The sequence below is a fragment of the Ahaetulla prasina genome, chromosome 3 (genome assembly GCF_028640845.1).
Source record: "Ahaetulla prasina isolate Xishuangbanna chromosome 3, ASM2864084v1, whole genome shotgun sequence".
Classification (NCBI taxonomy): Eukaryota; Metazoa; Chordata; class Lepidosauria; order Squamata; family Colubridae; genus Ahaetulla; species Ahaetulla prasina.
In genome coordinates, this window is record NC_080541.1 from 31,635,575 (window position 1) to 31,655,700 (window position 20,126).

The 20,126-nt window shown below is 44.8% G+C and overlaps 1 protein-coding gene across 8 annotated transcripts in view; it reads right to left on the reverse strand.

The window, feature by feature from the left end:
* Nucleotides 1–20,126, reverse strand: part of VPS13B (vacuolar protein sorting 13 homolog B) — a 357,489-nt gene that overhangs the window by 295,046 nt on the left and 42,317 nt on the right. For 7 of the 8 annotated variants that reach the window (XR_009154228.1, XM_058175718.1, XM_058175717.1 and 4 more), the window contains 4 exons: nt 13,862–14,053; nt 12,039–12,208; nt 11,619–11,813; nt 6,492–6,616 (listed from right to left, as the gene is read on the reverse strand). Coding sequence is in view for 7 of the 8 variants with exons in the window: in XM_058175718.1 (XP_058031701.1) it covers nt 6,492–6,616; nt 11,619–11,813; nt 12,039–12,208; nt 13,862–14,053 (682 nt within the window). In the remaining variant the exon portion in view is untranslated. Of the gene's footprint in view, nt 1–6,491; nt 6,617–11,618; nt 11,814–12,038; nt 12,209–13,861; nt 14,054–20,126 lie in introns of those variants that run through there. The other variant, XM_058175724.1, reaches the window with a different exon arrangement.

Consider the following 20,126-nt stretch of genomic DNA (forward strand, 5'->3'; position numbering starts at 1 on the left):
ATTTCTAAATTACAAGACAATTTAGGGGTTAGAACAGTGAAGAACATTTGACACATGTTAAAGGTGAAATGACATGATGTTTTGAGTCATACGCCAGCATTCACCAACACCCAGCAACTATTCTCCAAAGCACGCCCCAGTCACATGTGATTTTTGGAGACTATAGAAATCACACAAGAATGGGGTGTACTATCATGTGGCCTCCAAAACCTCCGGAAGTTGTGCAGCCCTCAGGACCTATGAAAATTGCACGAGAACGTAGTGTACTTTTGTACAGTTTTTGAAGGCTGCAGAATTATTTGAAGCAATCCATTATTTCATAGACTATGCCATAACATTAACATAACATTGCCATAACATTGCCATAACATTAACATAACATAACATAACATTGGGGCAGAGAGGACAAATTTCTGTCCTTATTTTAAAAAGACACTTATTCCCTTAGCTTGATACAGGCTAGCAAAATGTTTTGAAAATCTGCTAAACTAAGTTTAAGCACTATTTTTAAATGAGAATAGAGTTCAGTCCTTATGCAAAGGCCATGCAAGTCTAAGAAAAATAAGAAGAAAAACATACTACCAAAATCATTCTTTGAAATGATGTTAGAATTAAATTTGCAGGATGCATGGAGAGAAGTACATGGGACAAACACATACATTTTACTCAAATCCACACCAGTCCTGGTCAAGAATCGACATGGCATGGGTGACACCGGGATTACAAAAAGAGATAGAAGAAATAGAAAAAGAGACTGACAATAGAGCAGATCACAACCCAATAAAAATAATATGGAAAGGACAGAAAAGGAAAAAGAGATGGACAATGACCAAAATCTACTAAAAGATAAAGAATACAGACAAATGTTAGAGAAAAAACTGAGATTATTTTTTATGTAAACAAAAAAGAGGACACATCGTTACAAAACTTGTGGGATACCACAAAAGCCTATATGTGTGGATTAACAATAGTGTACATGGCAGGAAAAAAATAAGAAAAGAAAACAACAAGAGACATTACTATAATAGGACCTACCTAGTGGCATTGAGGGAAGCGAGACGTTGTTACGTCTCCTCCCTCATTGCGTCGGCAGATAACCGCCCGGCCGCCCTGTTTCAGGTGACTCGTTCCCTCCTTCAACAGGGGGAGCGGGATGACCTGTTGCAGGGACGTGCTGAGGAGTTTAGTGGTTATCTATACGATAAAATCGTTCTGGACCAAAATTGGGTGGATCCAGGTGAGACGTCGGAGGGCGGTCTTGTTGAGATTGTTTGGGATGAGTTTGACCCTGTGGCTCCCGAGGACATGGACAGGTTGCTGGGTAGGTTGAACGCCACCACGTGTTTACTGGACCCGTGCCCCTCCTGGTTGGTACTGGCCACTCAGGAGGTGACACGAGTCTGGCTCCAGGAGATTACGAATGCTTCTTTGTTGGAGGGGGTCTTTCCGGCCGCCTTGAAAGAGGCGGTGGTGAGGCCCCTCCTCAAGAGGCCTTCCCTGGACCCAGCTGTTTTAGGTAATTATCGTCCGGTCTCCAACCTTCGTTTCGCGGCGAAGGTTGTAGAGAGTGTGGTGGCATGTCAATTACCCCGGTACCTGGATGAAACTGTCTATCTAGACCTGTTCCAGTCCGGCTTCCGGCCCGGATACAGCACTGAGACGGCTTTGGTCGCGTTGGTTGATGATCTCTGGAGGGCCAGGGATAGGGGTTATTCCTCTGCCTTGGTCCTATTAGACCTCTCAGCGGCTATTGATACCATCGACCATGGTATCCTGCTGCACCGGTTGGAGGGATTGGGGGTGGGAGGCACCGTTTATCGGTGGTTCTCCTCCTATCTCTCCGATCGGTCGCAGACGGTGTTGACAGGGGGGCAGAGGTCGGCCCCGAGGCACCTCACTTGTGGGATGCTGCAGGGGTCGATTCTCTCGCCCCTCCTGTTCAACATCTATATGAAGCCGCTGGGTGAGATCATCAGTGGCTTCGGTGTGAGGTACCAGCTGTACGCTGATGACACCCAGCTGTACTTTTCCACACCGAAGCTATCCAAGTGCTGTCCCGGTGTCTGGAAGCCGTACGGGTCTGGATGGGGAGAAACAGGCTCAAGATCAATCCCTCCAAGACAGAGTGGCTGTGGGTGCCGGCATCCCGGTACAGTCAGCTGTAGCCGCGGCTGACTGTTGGGGGTGAGTCATTGGCCCCGATGGAGAGGGTGCGCAACTTGGGCGTCCTCCTGGATGAACGGCTGTCCTTTGAAGATCACTTGGCGGCCGTCTCCAGGAGAGCTTTTTACCAGGTCTGCCTGGTTCGCCAGTTGCGCCCCTTTCTAGACCAAGATGCCCTATGCACTGTCACTCACGCTCTCGTGACGTCTCGTCTGGATTACTGCAATGCTCTCTACATGGGGCTCCCCTTGAGGAGCACCCGGAGGCTCCAGTTAGTTCAGAACGCGGCTGCGCGGGTGATAGAGGGAGCCCCTCGTGGCTCCCATGTGACACCTCTCCTGCGCAGACTGCACTGGCTACCTGTGGCCTTCCGGGTGCGCTTCAAGGTTTTGGTAACTATCTTCAAAGCGCTCCATGGCATAGGGCCGGGTTACTTACGGGACCGCCTGCTGCTACCAAATACCTCTCACCGACCCATGCGCTCTCACAGGGAGGGACTCCTCGGGGTGCCGTCGGCCAGGCAGTGCCGGCTGGCGACACCCAGGGGAAGGGCCTTCTCTGTGGGGGCCCCCACCCTCTGGAACGAGCTTCCCCCAGGACTCCACCAACTTCCTGACCTTCGAACCTTTCGCTGCGAGCTTAAGACACATCTATTTATTTGCGCAGGACTGGACTAGATTTTAAATTCGAATTGGTTTTAATGGGGATTTTATTATTTATATTGTCATTTTAATTATTCGGCCATTTGTAATAAGTTTTTTTAATTGATGTTTTATGTTGTATTTATATGTATATTTTTATCTGGCTGTGAACCGCCCTGAGTCCTTAGGGAGATAGGGCGGTATACAAATACGAAAAATAAATAAATAAATAAATAAATAAATAAATTACAGGAAGAACTTTAAAAAGTGGGATTTGAATTACAGAAAGAGCCCCAAAATAATAAAAGAAAAGAAAAAAGAGATTTCATAAAGCACAAATTTAATTTGATCATGCAAGAAGAAATGGCATAGAAAATTAAAATGGCAAAACAAAACTATTTTGAGCACGTGAATAAACCAGGACGCTGGTTAGCATACAAATTTTAAAAAGAAAAAGAGAAAAAAATAATATATCAATTACAAAATGAGAAAGGAGTGGTTCAACACAGAAGGGAAGAAAAAAAGAAAATAATACAAGAATTTTTTATGAAGTTATATTCCCAAGATAATATTGCAGAGGATAAGATCAAACAATAGCTAGATACACTGAACATAAACCAAATTATAGAAGAGCAAAGAGAGATGTTAAATGGAGTAATAACTACAACCGAACTAGGGGCGGCATTGAAAAAGCAGAAAAATTATAAATCACTGGAACCAGAGGGAATTCCACTGAGTTACATAAAAGTACACAAGAAACATTAGAATGAGTAAAATTAGAAATATTTAATGAAGCACCTGAAGAGGCCAAATTACCAACAACATGGACAGAAGCACTCTTATTCCAAAGGAAGATATAGACTGTCAACAAATCAAAAACTACAGATCCATTTCATTATTAAACACAGAACACAAAATATTCACCTCCATAATATCAGAAAGAGTCAAAAGAATCTTAAACAAACACATCCATTCAGATCAAAATGGTTTCTTACCAAATAGACAGATAAAAAACAACACAAGAATCATTAAAAACACGTTAGAGTATTACGAGGCACATCCAGAAAAACAGGCTGATAATTTAAATTGGAAATTTATCGGTACACAATTTAAAAAAATTAAATTTGGGAGGAAATTTATAAAAATGGTAGAAAAAAATTATACAATTCAAACAGCAAAAGTGATAATAAATGATGACACCACAGAAAAAATTGATATAACAAAAGGGGTAAAATAAGGATGTCCGCTTTCGCCTCTTCTATTTATCCTAACTTTAGAAACAGTCTTAATAAAAAATAGGAAAGATCAGGACATAAAAGGCTTAAAAATTAAAAAAGAAGAATACAAAGTTCATGCATTTGCTGACGATCTAGTATTCATATTAGAAGAACCATTAGAAACTGGACCTAAATTAATTCAAAGAATAGAAGAATATGGCTAGGTAGCAGGACTTAAAATTAATAAAAGTAAAATGAAAATAATAACAAAAAACCTTACTAAAAACAAGAGAGAGAATTAGAAGAAAAAACAGGTATGCAAAACAGATAGGAAAGTAAAATATTTAGGAATTTGGCTAAATGTTCTTCAATGAGCCTCTGGTGGCTCAGACTGCTAAGACAGTCTGTTATTACCACAGCTGCTTGCAATTACTGCAAGTTCAAGCCCCACCAGGCCGAAGGTTGACTCAGCCTTCCATCCTTTAAAAGGTAGGTAAAATGAGGACCCAGATTGTTGGGGGCAATAAGTTGACTTTGTATATAATATACAAACGGATGAAGACTATTGCTTAACATAGTGCAAGTCGCCCTGAATCTTCGGAGAAGGGCGGGATATAAATGCAAATTAAAAAAAAATTAAGGAAGATAATTACAACAAAATACATTCTCTTTCTCTATAGCCAACAGCCTTTTCCCAACAAGCGAGCCAGTTTTAAAACATGCCTCCTAGTCACTACTACTATCTCACAGACCACAGATGAGTACCATATCAATTTTTTGTCATCTGAAGGGTTAAAAAGGCTAATGCTTAATGGATATCTATGATACAAAACCAGAAACTTGGTGTCATTTGCATACACCTGCATACAACTCACAGCCACCAGGCAAAATCAAGATGCTGGAGTTTATTGACTTTCCACAAATTCATGATTAAAACAATAAAGTAAAGCAAGAACACTTCTAATGCTCTTCCTAAGCATTACAATTTAAAGTTAACACTTTCTAAGTATTAAAATGTTAGTTATGATGCTTTAATTAGAAAAGATAAGATATAAAGCCAAGAAATAAGTAAACAAGTTACATATTTTGTTAAAATGGTTTCAAGTGGCAATAACTTTAGAATTTTACAACACAATTTAATGCAGATTGTCATTATTACCCAGAATCTCTGCTCTAGACATGTGGCATCACAACCAACTAACCAAAAGTAGCATACCTATTAATAATTTTTTTGGCTACTAATTCCAAATATGTTGTTTGATAGTGACAAATATTTTTAAAGGTGTTATTTTCATCAAGGCAATGAAATATTATACTCAAATTTTTCAAATACAATTTAGAAGTACAAATATTACAGTAATAATATATACAGATACATAATGTTTGAAAATGTTTTTAAATAAAAACAAAGAAAGCTACGTTGCAGGTTTACCCAAGAAATAAAATTGAGATTTTCAATCATTATTCAAAACATACCACAAGGAGAATTCTATAATAGTTCATAAAATATCTTTGTTTTTAAAAAATGATGGTCTGTTGGATATGTAGAATATGTGTCTCATCCAATGTGTATACTTTAAGTAATAGTGATGTATAAAATCTCAAAACCCAAATAAAGCAGGTGGTATAATTTAAAAAAACAAAGTGTACATGCAAGTTTAATCACATCACCAGGTTATTCTTCAGAACTAGTTCCCATTCACTAAATGACTTTAATGAAGCTCTCAGTCTGCAGGCTGATTTGGATAAATCAGTTCAAATACCATTTGATGTATTTCATCTGGAGTTCTATTCATTGCAGACTACATTTAGCAATCTGGTTGTAATATTCATTTATTCCTACTCCATTACCACAGTTAGTCCTCAACAACCTTGTAAGTCATGGCCATAAGTTAATTCACCCATGTGACTAGAAGTAATTTTCCAGCCTTTTTTACAGAGGTTATTAAGGAAATGTGGATGCTGCATTCATTAAGTGAATGCTGCAATTGTTAAGGAAACTCATTCATTTAAATGGATGTCTTTTGCCGCTAGCTGGCAAAAAAAAAAAGCCAGAAACAGACAAAATACATAATGAATCAAGGTCATATGAGCATGGAATGCCACAACAGGTTGTAAAAGCTGAGCTATTTAACATGCAGTCATGTGACAAGGATCCGAAGGTGATGCAAACATTTACGATGGCCAGGGAAGCTTTAGGGGCCATAAAACACCTGTTTCATGGCCATCAAAAAAAGGCAGGTTGTTAAGCAAGGACTACTTGTATCCTCTAATTGTTTGCCTTAGTTTAAATTAAAGTTGTTATTAAAATGAAAGAAAAATGTTGAAAATTTAATCTAGCTGAATCATAGCCAGAGGCTGAAAAATACAGATTGATATAAGGAATTTAATAAATTTCCATGATCAAAAAATTATGGATCCTGATTGACAGATTGGGTTTATATATATATACACATTCTGAAACGCTTACCAGTATTTAGGTAGCTTAAGCATTTTGCCATATACAGCTGTGCTGAATGAAGGAATTACTGAAGTTGGTAAACTATAAGATCCATTAATATCCAATGATGTCAATCCCGCCTGAAAACCAAATATCTTTAAAAAGAAATAAAATAGTCAATAACAAAATATAAATATTTGGGGCTTTTTTCATTAGCATATTTTTTTCATTTCAATGCCATGAAATTCTTGCTTTTCTACATATTTTAGAAAGTCTAAGCAGTAAAATCACGCAAGGAGCTAAATAAACAATGCTAAGACAACATGATTTACTATATCTTGGAACCAATGGCCCATAATATGATAAATAAGTTATATGTTTATTTATTTATTTATTTATTATTCGAATTTATATACCGCCCTATCTCCCAAAGGACTCAGGGCGGTTCACAGGCATATAAAACATCAATATCAATATACAAATTAAAATAATCCTTAAAAAACTTATTCTAGCGCCCGAATTATTAAAAATAGAAATATAAATATAAAATATAAATATTAAAATCAATTTAAATTTAAAACCCCTCTAAATTTAAAAATCTAAAAATCTAAGCCAGTCCTGCACAGATGAATAAATGTGTCTTGAGCTCGCGACGGAAGGTTCGAAGGTCAGGAAGTTGACGGAGTCCTGGGGGGAGTTCGTTCCAGAGGGCGGGAGCCCCCACAGAGAAGGCCCTTCCCCTGGGCGTCGCCAGACGACACTGCCTAGCTGACGGCACCCTGAGGAGTCCCTCTCTGTGAGAGCGCACGGGTCGGTGAGAGGTATCTGGTCGCAGCAGGCGGTCCCGTAGATAACCCGGCCCTATGCCATGGAGCGCTTTAAAGGTGGTCACCAAAACCTTGAAGCGCACCCGGAAGGCCACAGGTAGCCAGTGCAGCCTGCGCAGGATGGGTGTTATGCGGGAGCCCCGAGGGCTCCTCTATCACCCGCAGCCGCATTCTGAACTAACTGCAGCCTCCGGATGCCCTTCAAGGAAGCCCCATGTAGAGAGCGTTGCAGTAATCCAGGCGAGACGTCACAGGCGTGAGTGACCGTGCATAGGGCCTCCCGGTCCAGAAAGGCGCAACTGGCGCACCAGGCGAACCTGGTAGAACGCTCTCCTGGAGGCGGCCGTCAAATGATCTTCTAGAGACAGCCGTTCATCCAGGAGGACGCTTGTTGCGCACCCTCTCCATCGGGGCCAATGACTCGCCACCGATGGTCAGCCGGATTTAGCTGACTGTACCGGGATGCCGGCATCCACAGCCACTCTGTCTTGGAGGATTGAGCTTGAGCCTGTTTCTCCCCATCCAGACCCGTCGGCCTCCAGGCACCGGGACAGCACTTGATAACCGTTGGGGTGGTCCGGTGTGGAAAAGTACAGCTGGGTGTCATCCGCGCACAGCTGGTACCTCACACCGAACCCACTGATGATCTCACCCAGCGGCTTCATGTAGATGTTGAACAGAAGGCGAGAGGATCGATCCCTGCGGCACCCCACAAGTGAGGGCCTCGGGCCGACCTCTGCCCCCCTGTCAACACCGACTGCGGCCGGTCGGAGAGATAGGAGGAGAACCACCGATAAACGGTGCCTCCCACTCCCAATCCCTCCAACCGGCGCAGCAGGATACCATGGTCGATGGTATCGAAAGCCGCTGAGAGGTCTAATAGGACCAGGGCAGAGGAACAACCCCATCCCTGGCCCTCCAGAGATCATCCACCAACGCGACCAAAGCCGTCTCCGTGCTGTAACCGGGCCGGAAACCGGACTGGAACGGGTCTAGATAGACAGTTTCATCCAGGTGTAAGGGAAACTGATATGCCACCATACTCTCAACAACCTTCGCCGCGAAGGTTGGAGACCGGACGATAATTACCTAAAACAGCCGGGTCCAGGGAAGGCTTCTTGAGGAGGGGCCTCACCACCGCCTCTTTCAAGGCGGCCGGAAAGACACCCTCCACCAAAGAAGCGCCCGTAATCGCCTGGAGCCAGCCTCGTGTCACCTCCTGCGTGGCCAGCACCAACCAGGAGGGGCACGGGTCCAGTAAACATGTGGTGGCATTCAGCCTCCCCAACAACCTGTCCATGTCCTCGGGAGCAACAGGGTCAAACTCATCCCATAAAATGTCACCAAGACCACCCTCAGCCGTCTCACCCGTATCACGCAATCTTGGTCCAAACCATCCCGAAGCTGAGCGATTTTATCGTATAGATAACCATTAAACTCCTCAGCACGTCCCTGCACGGGTCATCCCGCTCCCCTGGTGTAGGAGGGAGCGGGTCACCCAAACAGGGCGGCTGGGCGGTTATCTGCCGATGCAATGAGGGAGGAGGCGAGCTACGCGCTTCCTCAATGCCACTAGGTAAGTCCTAGTATAGGACTTCACTAGTGTCCGATCAGCTTCTGAACGGCTAGACCTCCAGGAACTCTCTAGGCGTCTTCTCCGGCGCTTCATCCTCTCAGCTCCTCGGAGAACCAAGGAGCCGGTTGGGACCTGCGCCGGGTCAGAGGTCGCAAAGGCACGACCGGTCTAAGGCCCCGCGGCCCGTTCCCAGGCCGCAACAAGTTCCTCAACCGAGCCGTGAGCCAGACTCTCAGGAAATGGCCCAAGCTCCGTCCGGAACCCCTCCGGGTCCATCAGGCGCCTGGGACGGAACCAACGTGTCGGCTCCGTCTCCCTGCGGTGGTGAATGGCGGTCAGAAAGTCCAGGCGAAGAAGAGAGTGATCTGACCATGACAAAGGTTCAGTGACTATTTCCTTTAAGTCCAGATCTCTCAACCACTGACCAGAGACAAAAATCAGGTCCAGAGTGCCACCCCCAATGTGAGTAGGGCCATCAACTACTTGGGTCAGGTCCAAGGCCGTCATGGAAGCCATGAACTCCCGAGCTGCTGTCGATGACGAGCCGGACGATGGCAAGTTAAAGTCCCCCATGACTAAAAGTCTGGGGGTCTCCACTGCCACCCCGGCCAGCACCTCCAGGAGCTCGGGCAGGGCAGCTGTCACGCAGCAAGGAGCCAGGTACGTGATCAGCAAACCCATCTGGCACCTATGACCCCATCTCACAAAGAGGGATTCGCACCCGGCAATCTGAGGTACAGTGGTCTCCCTCGGCTCTAGGCTCTCTCTAATCACAACCGCCACCCCCCCACCCCTACCCTGGGCCCTCGGCTGATGAAATGCACGGAAACCCGGTGGGCACATCTCAACAAGGGGCACACCCCCTTCCGTGCCCAGCCAGGTTTCCGTAACGCCTATAAGGTCCGCAGCGCCCCTGGATAAGGTCGATATTAGGGGGCCTTATTAACTACGGACCGTGCGTTGCATAACATCAGCCAAGGCCCAGGCTCTGGGGTCTTGACCATCCGGGAACGGGAAAAGGACGGGGATCAGGCGCGCGATCACACACATCGGGCGCGCACCCCAGAACGATATGATCCCCCCCTTCCGCCATATCTGCCCCTCCCACTTACCGTGGAAATCAGGCCACCCTCACCAACAGGAACGCAATCTCCCCTAACCTCCGAACCTATTAAAACCGCCACGAGCACGCTGCAAGGACTGGCTCCTCCCGACGGGCTACCCCAACGCCCGCCTCAACCCTCCCACCCTCCCGACGGGTTCTCTCCCCACCCGCCAAATCCCTCCCCCACCCTCCCTTAAAATTCCCATTAAAATTCCCCTTAAAAAATCTATTAAAACAATTAATTAAAAAACCCCTGAGTCTCCTATTTTTGGCATGCCATCTCTCGGGGTTCCAAAACCCGTCCTCAAGATGGGCCCTCGATAGCGTGGAGGGCCAAACCCGCGAGAGAGGGGAATCTCGCAGGGCAAGCAGTAAATGTCCGCATGCTAAAAGTCCGGCAAGTAGACCCATCCTGGACCTGTCACGATGGAAGTTGACACACCAGTAGTTCCGGGTGAAAGACAGACGAAATATAGTTCTTAGGCGGTAGATGAAAAACCGCCATGAGTAAATCAGAGCACCAACCCCTCCTATCTCGAGGGGTGGACTATGGACGAGGAAATGGGGGAAAAGGATAAAGTCCTACAATAGTCCAGCTAGGATTGTCCAGGACCCGTCTCAATTCACCCCACTGGGGCCAAAGATCTTAAAAAAGTCCCCTTGTAGCCGGCCCTTAGGCGTCCTCTAAAATGATGGAAAAAAGGCGCCCGCATGGCCGTGATCGTCCTTCAAGATGACAAAGAGGACGGGCACGTGCCTAATGGCCAGCCACTCCACCGACGAGACGCCCCCCTCCCAAAACCGGGGGGGGGGCAAAGGACTCAAAAAAGCCCCCACAGACAGCCATAGACGCCCTCAAGATGGTAGGGAGGGCGTCCCCTAGGCCCGTGGATAACCTTCAGAGTGGCAAAGAAGGTGACCACCGGGCCTCTTCATGGTCGCTAAGCCAGGCCGCCAGCTGAAGTAGGCCACTCACCCGCCGGGCCTGCTGGGTCATGCCACCGCGGGACCCAGCCGCCCACCGACAGGCTAGGCCCCCACCAGGCCGGTCCGGCCAGGCCGCCACCATCGCTGCCACCACCGGAGGGAGAGAGCTCCAAGGCTCCTCCAGGAGCAACGCCAGGCCAGGCCGCCGCCGCCGCCGAAAACTCGACCGCCGCCGCCGCCGTTGGAAAAGGCCCCCACCTCTGACACCGCAGACCAAGGGGCGAAGAGGAGAGGCTCTAAAGCCCTTCCTAGGGCAGAGCTAAGCTAGGCCGCCGCTGCAGCCACCGAAAAGCGCCGCCGCCGCCGCCGCCGCCGCTGGGAAATGCCAGGCCGCCGCCGGTCTTATCGCCGCCGGGGGGAGGGGGAATGCTCCGGGACTCCTCCCGAAGGAACCCGGGGGCGCCCCGCTTCGTTTCGCCCATCCTCCGATCCGTCGTACTGTCCTCTACCCGGGCGGGGGGTCAAAGCTGTCCAAAAGACCCCCCCCGACCCGGTCGGGTCCAAGATAGGCCCGTCGCCGTCACAGCTGTTCAGCGGCGCGGCGCCATCTTGGACATGCGCAGTAACTTAATGTTCCTGTTGTGTTCCTGTTGCGTTACTAAGAAGATACCAGTGGGATGTCCTACATTATTTACTAAACAGAAAAAAAGAATAAAACATACCTTAAGATAACAGTGCATATAGCAATAGTGAAGTAAATTATCAGATGGTTGATTAAGGCTGCTGACATATTGCACAAGTTGATCAGCATACATTGGCACTGAATGTTCCAGGATCATTTTGTCTACCAATATTCGGATACAAGGCAGAGGCCGTAGCAACTGAAGATTCGTTGTAGTTAAGAAGCTGCTTGAACTCTTCAGGATATAGGACACAAAATACACAGAAAAAGTTATATTTAAAACTTGGAAGTTTTAAACTACATAATTCCAAATATAGTTTATATATAACTCAAGATCAACTACTTTATTATAAATTTAGCATATGTACAAATACACACAAACTATGTTAAGACTACATAAAAATAATATCTACCCCAAAGCACGAACATTAATTATAAATAGTTCATAAATTTATAGCACCTTTTGACCCATGATGACAGGCAATAAATGAGCAAGCAAGTTGAATTCAGCCATCGGAATAGTGACAGTGCATTTCAAAATGGTTAAGGTTGTGATCCGAGTTGGAATATATTCCTCTAAGGCAGCAGCTTCTTCTGTGCCTGGCAAAACTTTGACTCCTTCTATAAAATCTATAATAATAAGGGTTGGTTAAATTTAAGATAATTATCAAAATAAATGTCTATAGTACCCCCAATATTTTATTTTATCAATTTGTCTTATTTAGCTATAACAAGTCAGATTATGATTTAGGCTTGCCTTGGACTCTTGAATCCTTTTAGAATAGCAGATGGAAGCTGTAGCCAGGAGGGCCTTTGTCCAACTTTGGCTGGTGCTCCAGTTAACCAGGTTAACAACAGGCAACAAGTACACAATCAAATAATCGTGTAATTAGACTGCTAGAACACACACTATGTGGGGCTACTTTTACAACTAGTACAGAACACAGCAAGTAGAAGGCAGATAAGGTTACCCAGCTAGTACAGAATGAATTACCCCTGATCTGAATCTTGGCACTCGTTATCAGTATACTTCCTGGCCCAACTTAAAATGCAGTTCCTCAACTTTAAAGCTGTTAATGGCATAGTGCTGGGATATATCAGGGAAGACATTGCCAAAATAGAATCCATCCGTTGGATTACAAACATCTGGGGAAAGTATTTGAGGGTAACCACCACCGCCACCAGATCCAGGAAAGCAGTTAAAATGGTACCATTTCAGCAAATTAACAGCCTGTAGCTCTCAGTTGTAAGAAATCAAGAGCCACGATAGAGTTCAGAAGTACTGGGAGTTCTGCAGCCTGTACAAGAGTCTGATCTACTAACAGTCAAGGCAAATTGGTGACAGATGAAGAGTCAATGGACTTCAGGGGAGGGGGGGCTAGGCTTAAGTCTTTTTGGGGGGCACAGGGCTCCATCCAGTGGTGAAATCTGAACCAGTTTACTACCGGTTCACTGGCTGCAAGATGCGTGTGCGTGCAGTGCACGCCAAAAGGAGGCATGGGGTAAGAAGAACAGCGCGGGGAGGTGATCAGTTGTGGTGCGCGATCTTTTTTTTTTACTTTAAAAGCATTTTTTTAACAACTTATTCAGCCAAAGAGGTTGTAAAAAAATGCTTTTAAAAGTAAATAAAATGCTCTGACGATCACGTGGTTCAGCTGGGCATGGGCGGACGGTGGCGGACAGAGATTTGTGCTACCGGTTCTCCAAACCATCGGCCGCCATCACTACTGGATCAGCTGATCCAGTCCGAACCAGGAGCATTTCACCTCTGGCTCCATCCAAAATATTGATGACACATTTGACCCTGCACTCAGGCGCAGACCATCACTATAGTTGTGTTCGGATGATCATATTTATTATTTTAATTGCTTTTTGTTGTATCATATTGCTAAATAAATCAATAAATAATGCATGCCATTAACAGAAAAATAATATATTTGCTTGAAATACTTATTATAGCTTAAATGTACCCTCATTTTGATTTTAGCAGTACTGTAAGTATATTCTTCCCTTGTTTTTCTTCTCTCCTTACTAAATCTATTCTTTTATTCTTTGTAAAGTGGCCTACTTTTATTTAAATAATTATTTTGAAGATAGGCCTGACCGGACATGTTTCCTCTTATGCAAGATCTTTTTAAAAATTACCATTAGAAGTATAATTTAAAATAATATATAGTGTATTACAATATATCATAATATTTCTCATTTTCAATTCTCAAAAGGCTCAGCAAATCAATTCCTTAAGCAGATTATTCAAATGAAATGAAAATTCACAAAACATACCTAATTTAGACTTGCTATAAGGTTCATATTCATGTTCCAGAGCACAAACAATCATTTTTATAATTCTGTGCACTGCACTGCTATCAAGTCGAAGACTGAGAGGTCCTATAATAAGACCTTTTGTAGACATCTCCTGAACACCACTGAAATCTTCAATCTTCACAGAAGTTACATCTGGCTGATTTCCAGGCCCTAAAATATATGTTGGTCGGTTTCGGAGTGTTAATATATAATAAGAAAATGTTACGGAAGGTATTTTATTATACAGCAAATATCACAGATTAGTATTTGCACCAATGCATGGACACATGACACATAACATACCAAAGGACTTCGTTTCTCTTTAAAGATCCAGTTATGCAAAGATAAGGAAGCTACTGTCCTGAATCTTGAAGTTTGGAAATAGTCAATTTATATAAACAATAATGGCACATGAAGTAATTAAACATTTCCCCATATCATTTTACAAAATGCTGTGTGCCTCCCTAGCTTCTTTCAAACTTTACCAGAAAACAAGAGAAGAACAACTTATAAATCAAATTTACAGGGCATTTAAGCTTGCTTCTCCCACTGTTAGCCCAAGGAAACTGGCCAGTTCAAAATTAAATTCAGCTAAAGAAATAGTATTTTAGATAGATTTAATTAAGTATGTTTATCTCAAAGAATAATTTTTACTGCATCTATAATTTACAGGGAAGCCCAATTTCCTTATACCAATATAACTTTGGTAACAGTTATGAGGAAGGGGTCGACAAATAGTAATATAAAGGAGAATCTGATTCTAGGAAGTAATTCATTTCTATCCTCCCCTAAAAAAAAAAAAGGCCCAAAGCATACAGCCAAAATCCATAAGAAATACATGTACTGCCTGCGCAAGTGAAACTACATGTTTCACAGATCCAATTCAACTGTATTTCCTTTAATTCAAGTCCACTACAGTTATGATTTCTGTTCTTTTCTCTGAAAATACCAGGAGTGACCCAAATTAAATCTAAAGTGTGAAAAGGAATTATGTTGCTGAGAAGAGATGTAAAAAACTACCGTATATACTCGAGTATAAGCCGACCCGAATATAAGCCGAGGCACCTAATTTTACCACAAAAAACTGGGAAAAACTATTGACTCGAGTATAAGCCGAGGGGGCGCTTTTCAGCACAAAAAACGTGCTGAAAAACTCGGCTTATACTCGAGTATATACGGTAATTACAATTTAATGGATATATAAATATAGTATCGAAATCTGGTTTATTTCAACCAATCAGAGATTTTCAAGTTCAGATAATGAACTAAATGAAAGGCAAATTATAATGAAGCAAAAGCTTCTAACTTTCTTAAAGTCACACCAGGGAAGAATCAGAGAGAGGAACATTTATATCTAACACAGCCTCTAACCAAAAGGCAATGAGGCATGAAGCCACAACTAACATTAAAACTCATCATCGTAGCAGAAAATATTGCTGTTGTATTGCACATTGTAAGTGCGAACAATGCAAACAATATCTAATCAAAATGCAAATGATGTTTAACTGAACTTTCGAACAAACGAATAGCCAACACCAAGGCATCATTCTTTTAATACCTTTGGAATCTTCATTTTAGAAAAATTATTAAACTTAATCCTTCTCTACCTAGGGGATTACTCCCAGGGTGCAAGGAAAGGAGTCTGTAACCCCAATGACCCTGGCAGTAATGATGATGGATGGATGAGCTTCTGGAAATGTCATCCTGGTTGATAAGATGAAAAAGGAATGGGGGAAGGGCATCAGACCTTCAGGTTACTGCAGGCCAAGAACCAGACAAGGAGGGATTCCTTTATTACTTATCCTTACTCTCTTTATTATTACAAGGCAAAATAGCTAAATTTGGAAGCTTGTCTGGATTTCTGTCAATCCCAATTCTGTCAATCCCATCATAGATCAATTAAAATCAAGATGGAGCTATTTTGAGTTTGCAGGGTCCTTGATGCTCTCTGAGCTTGGCTGTTGGCTTGCATACCTTCCATTATCCAACTAGGTAACATCATCAGTGCAAGTGAGTATAGGATGTGCTCTCTGTTTATATAAAATAGCTTGCCCTGCCAGTGTTGATGAGTTGTTTTTTCTCTTAAGATTGAGTAATATTTTTGTGAAAATGCCCCCTTAACAGCCACCCGATACTCTTCTCTTTCCAAGGCCAGGTCCACATTTCTTACAGTGGGGAAGGTGAAAGTGGTGAGGGCAGATGGAGGTTTGCCAGTTTAAAGGTAGCCATCACCTAAGAGAAGGAATCAATCTTCAAAGAAGACTAATGGTAAGCCAGTTGTTCCACCCCCCCAAAAAAACCCCAAAACAACAAGAAAAAACTGCAGACATGCAACCTTTTAGTTACTGATGAAACAAATATTTATTTGAACGAAAACAATAAAAGTGCAAAAGGGGAAGGAGGATTCCCAGCTCTAAACAAAGGGAAATCCCGGAATGCCAGCGCGAAGGCGGTGCTCGCTTCCTCCTCCTTGCTCAAAAGCCCCAACATGATATTGGAATTGGATGCCATTATATACCTGCTGAGGGATAATTTGAATAACTTGAAAGATATAAAAGCTCTAAACATATTTGTTTAAAATCTAAAATCTATACTTAAAATAAATGAATATAAAGTAATAAAGTTCTTTAAAGTTGTAATTCACTTTGCTGCTGAAAAGAAAGGAAGCTTAACACCTTAAATGGTATTTTATTAACTGAAATATCATCAAATCAAATATTTAATGAGGTATATTATAATGACCTTTGTTTTCAGAAAGAAGCATGATGGAAGTTTTTCAATAAAGGGGGAAATATAGAAAAAACTTAGTGTCATGCTCATATATCATCTTTACAGATGTTGTTAACACTATACTATGGCAGCATATGATGGTACAATGTTTCAATCAATTTCAGGATGAAAAACTCATCAATGAGGAGGAGTATAATTTATTAACCTTGTATGATATCAGTTTCTCAAGGACTCTAGAAGGACCCGAGGAAGAAATCTCTGCCCCCTCCCACTTTCCCTTTCCAACCCAGCCTTCCAAGGGGACCCGAGAGGAAGAAATCTCTGCCCCCTCCCCACTTTCCCTTTCCAACCCAGCCTTCCAAGGGGACCTTTGAGGGAGAAATCTCTGCCCCCTCCCCACTTTCCCTTTCCAACCCAGCCTTCCAAGAGGACCTCTCGAAAAGAGCGAAAGCTTTCTCCTGGCCGTTTTACCACCACCATACCCTCCACGCCGGCCATCCTAGGCTGGGTTAGAAACAAGGAGGGGGAAGTTCAAGGACCACATCGATGGCACGAGCTCAGATTGCCGGCTGGGGATGATGGGCGCTGCAGTGCGATCTCGGGAGAGACTAGGGGGGAAGAAAGAATGACTGTTTCCCCACACCCTAGGATTGGGGAAAACATTGACCCCCCCCCCTTAGTTGCGGGAGAAGGGTTGCGCTCAAAGCGGTCGCCCATCCATCAATCCATCCTTCCTTCCTTCCTTCCTTCCATCCTTTTTTTTTTTCCCAGCGAGCGGTGCGTGTGTGTGACATGCAAGCAAGACGTCTCACGGGGCATGTGAACTGGGTATGTCTAGTTTAGGGGTGACATGATAGGAACATTCCAATATCTCAGGGGCTGCCACAAAGAAGGGGGAATCAAACTATTCTCCAAAGCACCTGAGGGCAGGACAAGAAGCATGGGTGGAAACTAATCAAGGAGAGAAGCAACCTAGAACTAAGGAGAAATTTCCTGACAGTTAGAACAATTAACCAGTGGAACAACTTGCCTCCAGAAGTTGTGAATGCTCTAACACTGGAAGTTTTTAAGAAGATATTGGATAAGCATTTGAAGTGGTATAAGGTTTCCTGCGTAAGCAGGGGTTAGACTAGAAGACCTCCAAGGTCCCTTCCAACTCTATTATTCTGTTTTTTTGTTCTGTTTTCTTTCTAATCTATCTATCTATCTATCTATCTATCTATCTATCTATCTATCTATCTATCTATCTATCTATCTATCTATCTATCTAATTAGCTAGCTAGCTAGCTATCATTATCTCCCTCCAAAAGACAAAACCTAAACATGAAGTTGTAGCTGAATAGCCCTACATAATTTAGCTTTTTCCAAGCTGGTGATTTCCAAAGGCTTTGAAATGCGACTTTCCTCATCCTCTGCCAGGATAAGCTGATGTGCTCAGAAGGCTGGGAATGGTGGCATTTCACATTTCTTGTGGGCAGAAGGTGGACCCCTATGTTTCCTTGAAAACACCTCCCAATATTTATTAGAGTGACTTCTCTCCCCAGAAGAAAGGTGCGAGCGCTGTTTAACAATCCCGTCAGCTAAATCCTATCGAGTCAAAGGGGCCAGTCAATGGGGCTAGGATGAATTCTGGGTCACCAGGGACCCTTTTTGTGCCGTTCCCCAACCAGGGCGGGCCAAGCAGCCGCTCTTTAGCGGCTCTGGAATGGATGTTGAGGTAACCCAAGAGGCAGCCTCTTTTCAACTCCCCGCCTTTTTAAACGCGTCCTGCCGGGCGGCGACAGGGACGCGGACACCAAAAGCGGCGCCTGCTCTTCTCCGCTCTTTTATTTTATTTTAGTATTCAATCGGCAGCAGAGGCTCGAGCCTTCTGGGCGCCGGGAAAAGGAGCCGAGGAGCTGCAGCAACGTTGCAAGAGAGCCAAAAGAGGGGTGGGGAGAGAAGCAAAAGAAGAAGAAGCAGCAAGCTTTCCAGCCGACTTCGTGTGGCGCGAGAATCCGATCCACCGCCTCCTTCCCCGGCCGACAGGGCTGAACTGCCGCTGCACCACCACTTCCCAAAACAGATTTCCAGACTTGGAAGCAGCCCGCCACGAAAGGAGGAGGAGGAGGAGGAGGAGGAGGAGGAGGAAGCGGCGCGGCTGCTCCTGCTGCTGTTTCGCCTCCGCCCCTTCCAGCGCCTTGACGAGAGCGAGAGAGCAGAGAAAGGAACCGCGCCGTCCGACCGGCTGTGTGTGTGTTTGTGGTGGGGGTCTCGTCCCAGCCACCCACCCACTCGCTCCCTTTCCTCTTCGAGCGTGGGCTGATCTTAGAAGCCGCGCTGTCCCGCGGGGCCGCCGCCTCCTCCTCTTCCTCCACGCCGCTCCTCTTGCACGCCCTCAACCCCCATCCCCACCCTCTCCGCGTGAAGGTCACCTCCTCCTCTTCCAGGCGGCGGCGGCGGCGGCTCCGAGCGGAGCGCCACAGCCGGCAGCTCCGCTTCCTCCCACCTTCCTCCTTGCTAGGGCCAAAGTCGGCTCCCCGCCGCTGGGACCTGAAAGCCGTCGCAGTCCAGCCGAACGGTGAAAGCGACATGCCGAGCGCCACTCCGCTTTCACCGCTCGGCTGGACTGGGACCGCTTGGCTCGGGTCCGCAGTAACTCCCCGCCAGGCTGTGCCGCCAAGAAACCATTTAAAAGCCCAACTTCTGAAGCACGGAGGAGAAGAAAAGCCTGGCGGGCTTTTAAATGGTTTCTTCGCGCACAGCCTGGCGGAGTTATTGCGACCAAGCCGGTCCCAGTCCAGCCGAACGGTGAAAGCGGAGCGCGCCGCATGTCGCTTTCACCGCTCGGCTGGACTGGGACCGCTTGGCTCAGGTCCGCGCGCGAACTGCTCAGCCTTGGGCAAATCCGCGGACGATCTCGCCGCCTCTTTGGCGTCTCCTGTGCGGGGTTCCCGGCACATCAAGATGACTCGAGTATAAGCCGAGCTTTTCAGCACAAAACGTGCTGAAAACTCGGCTTATACTCGAGTATATACGGTAATTACAATTTAATGGATATATAAATATAGTATCGAAATCTGGTTTATTTCAACCAATCAGAGATTTTCAAGTTCAGATAATGAACTAAATGAAAGGCAAATTATAATGAAGCAAAAGCTTCTAACTTTCTTAAAGTCACACCAGGGAAGAATCAGAGAGAGGAACATTTATATCTAACACAGCCTCTAACCAAAAGGCAATGAGGCATGAAGCCACAACTAACATTAAAACTCATCATCGTAGCAGAAAATATTGCTGTTGTATTGCACATTGTAAGTGCGAACAATGCAAACAATATCTAATCAAAATGCAAATGATGTTTAACTGAACTTTCGAACAAACGAATAGCCAACACCAAGGCATCATTCTTTTAATACCTTTGGAATCTTCATTTTAGAAAATTTTTAAAACTTAATCCTTCTCTACCTAGGGGATTACTCCCAGGGTGCAAGGAAAGGAGTCTGTAACCCCAATGACCCTGGCAGTAATGATG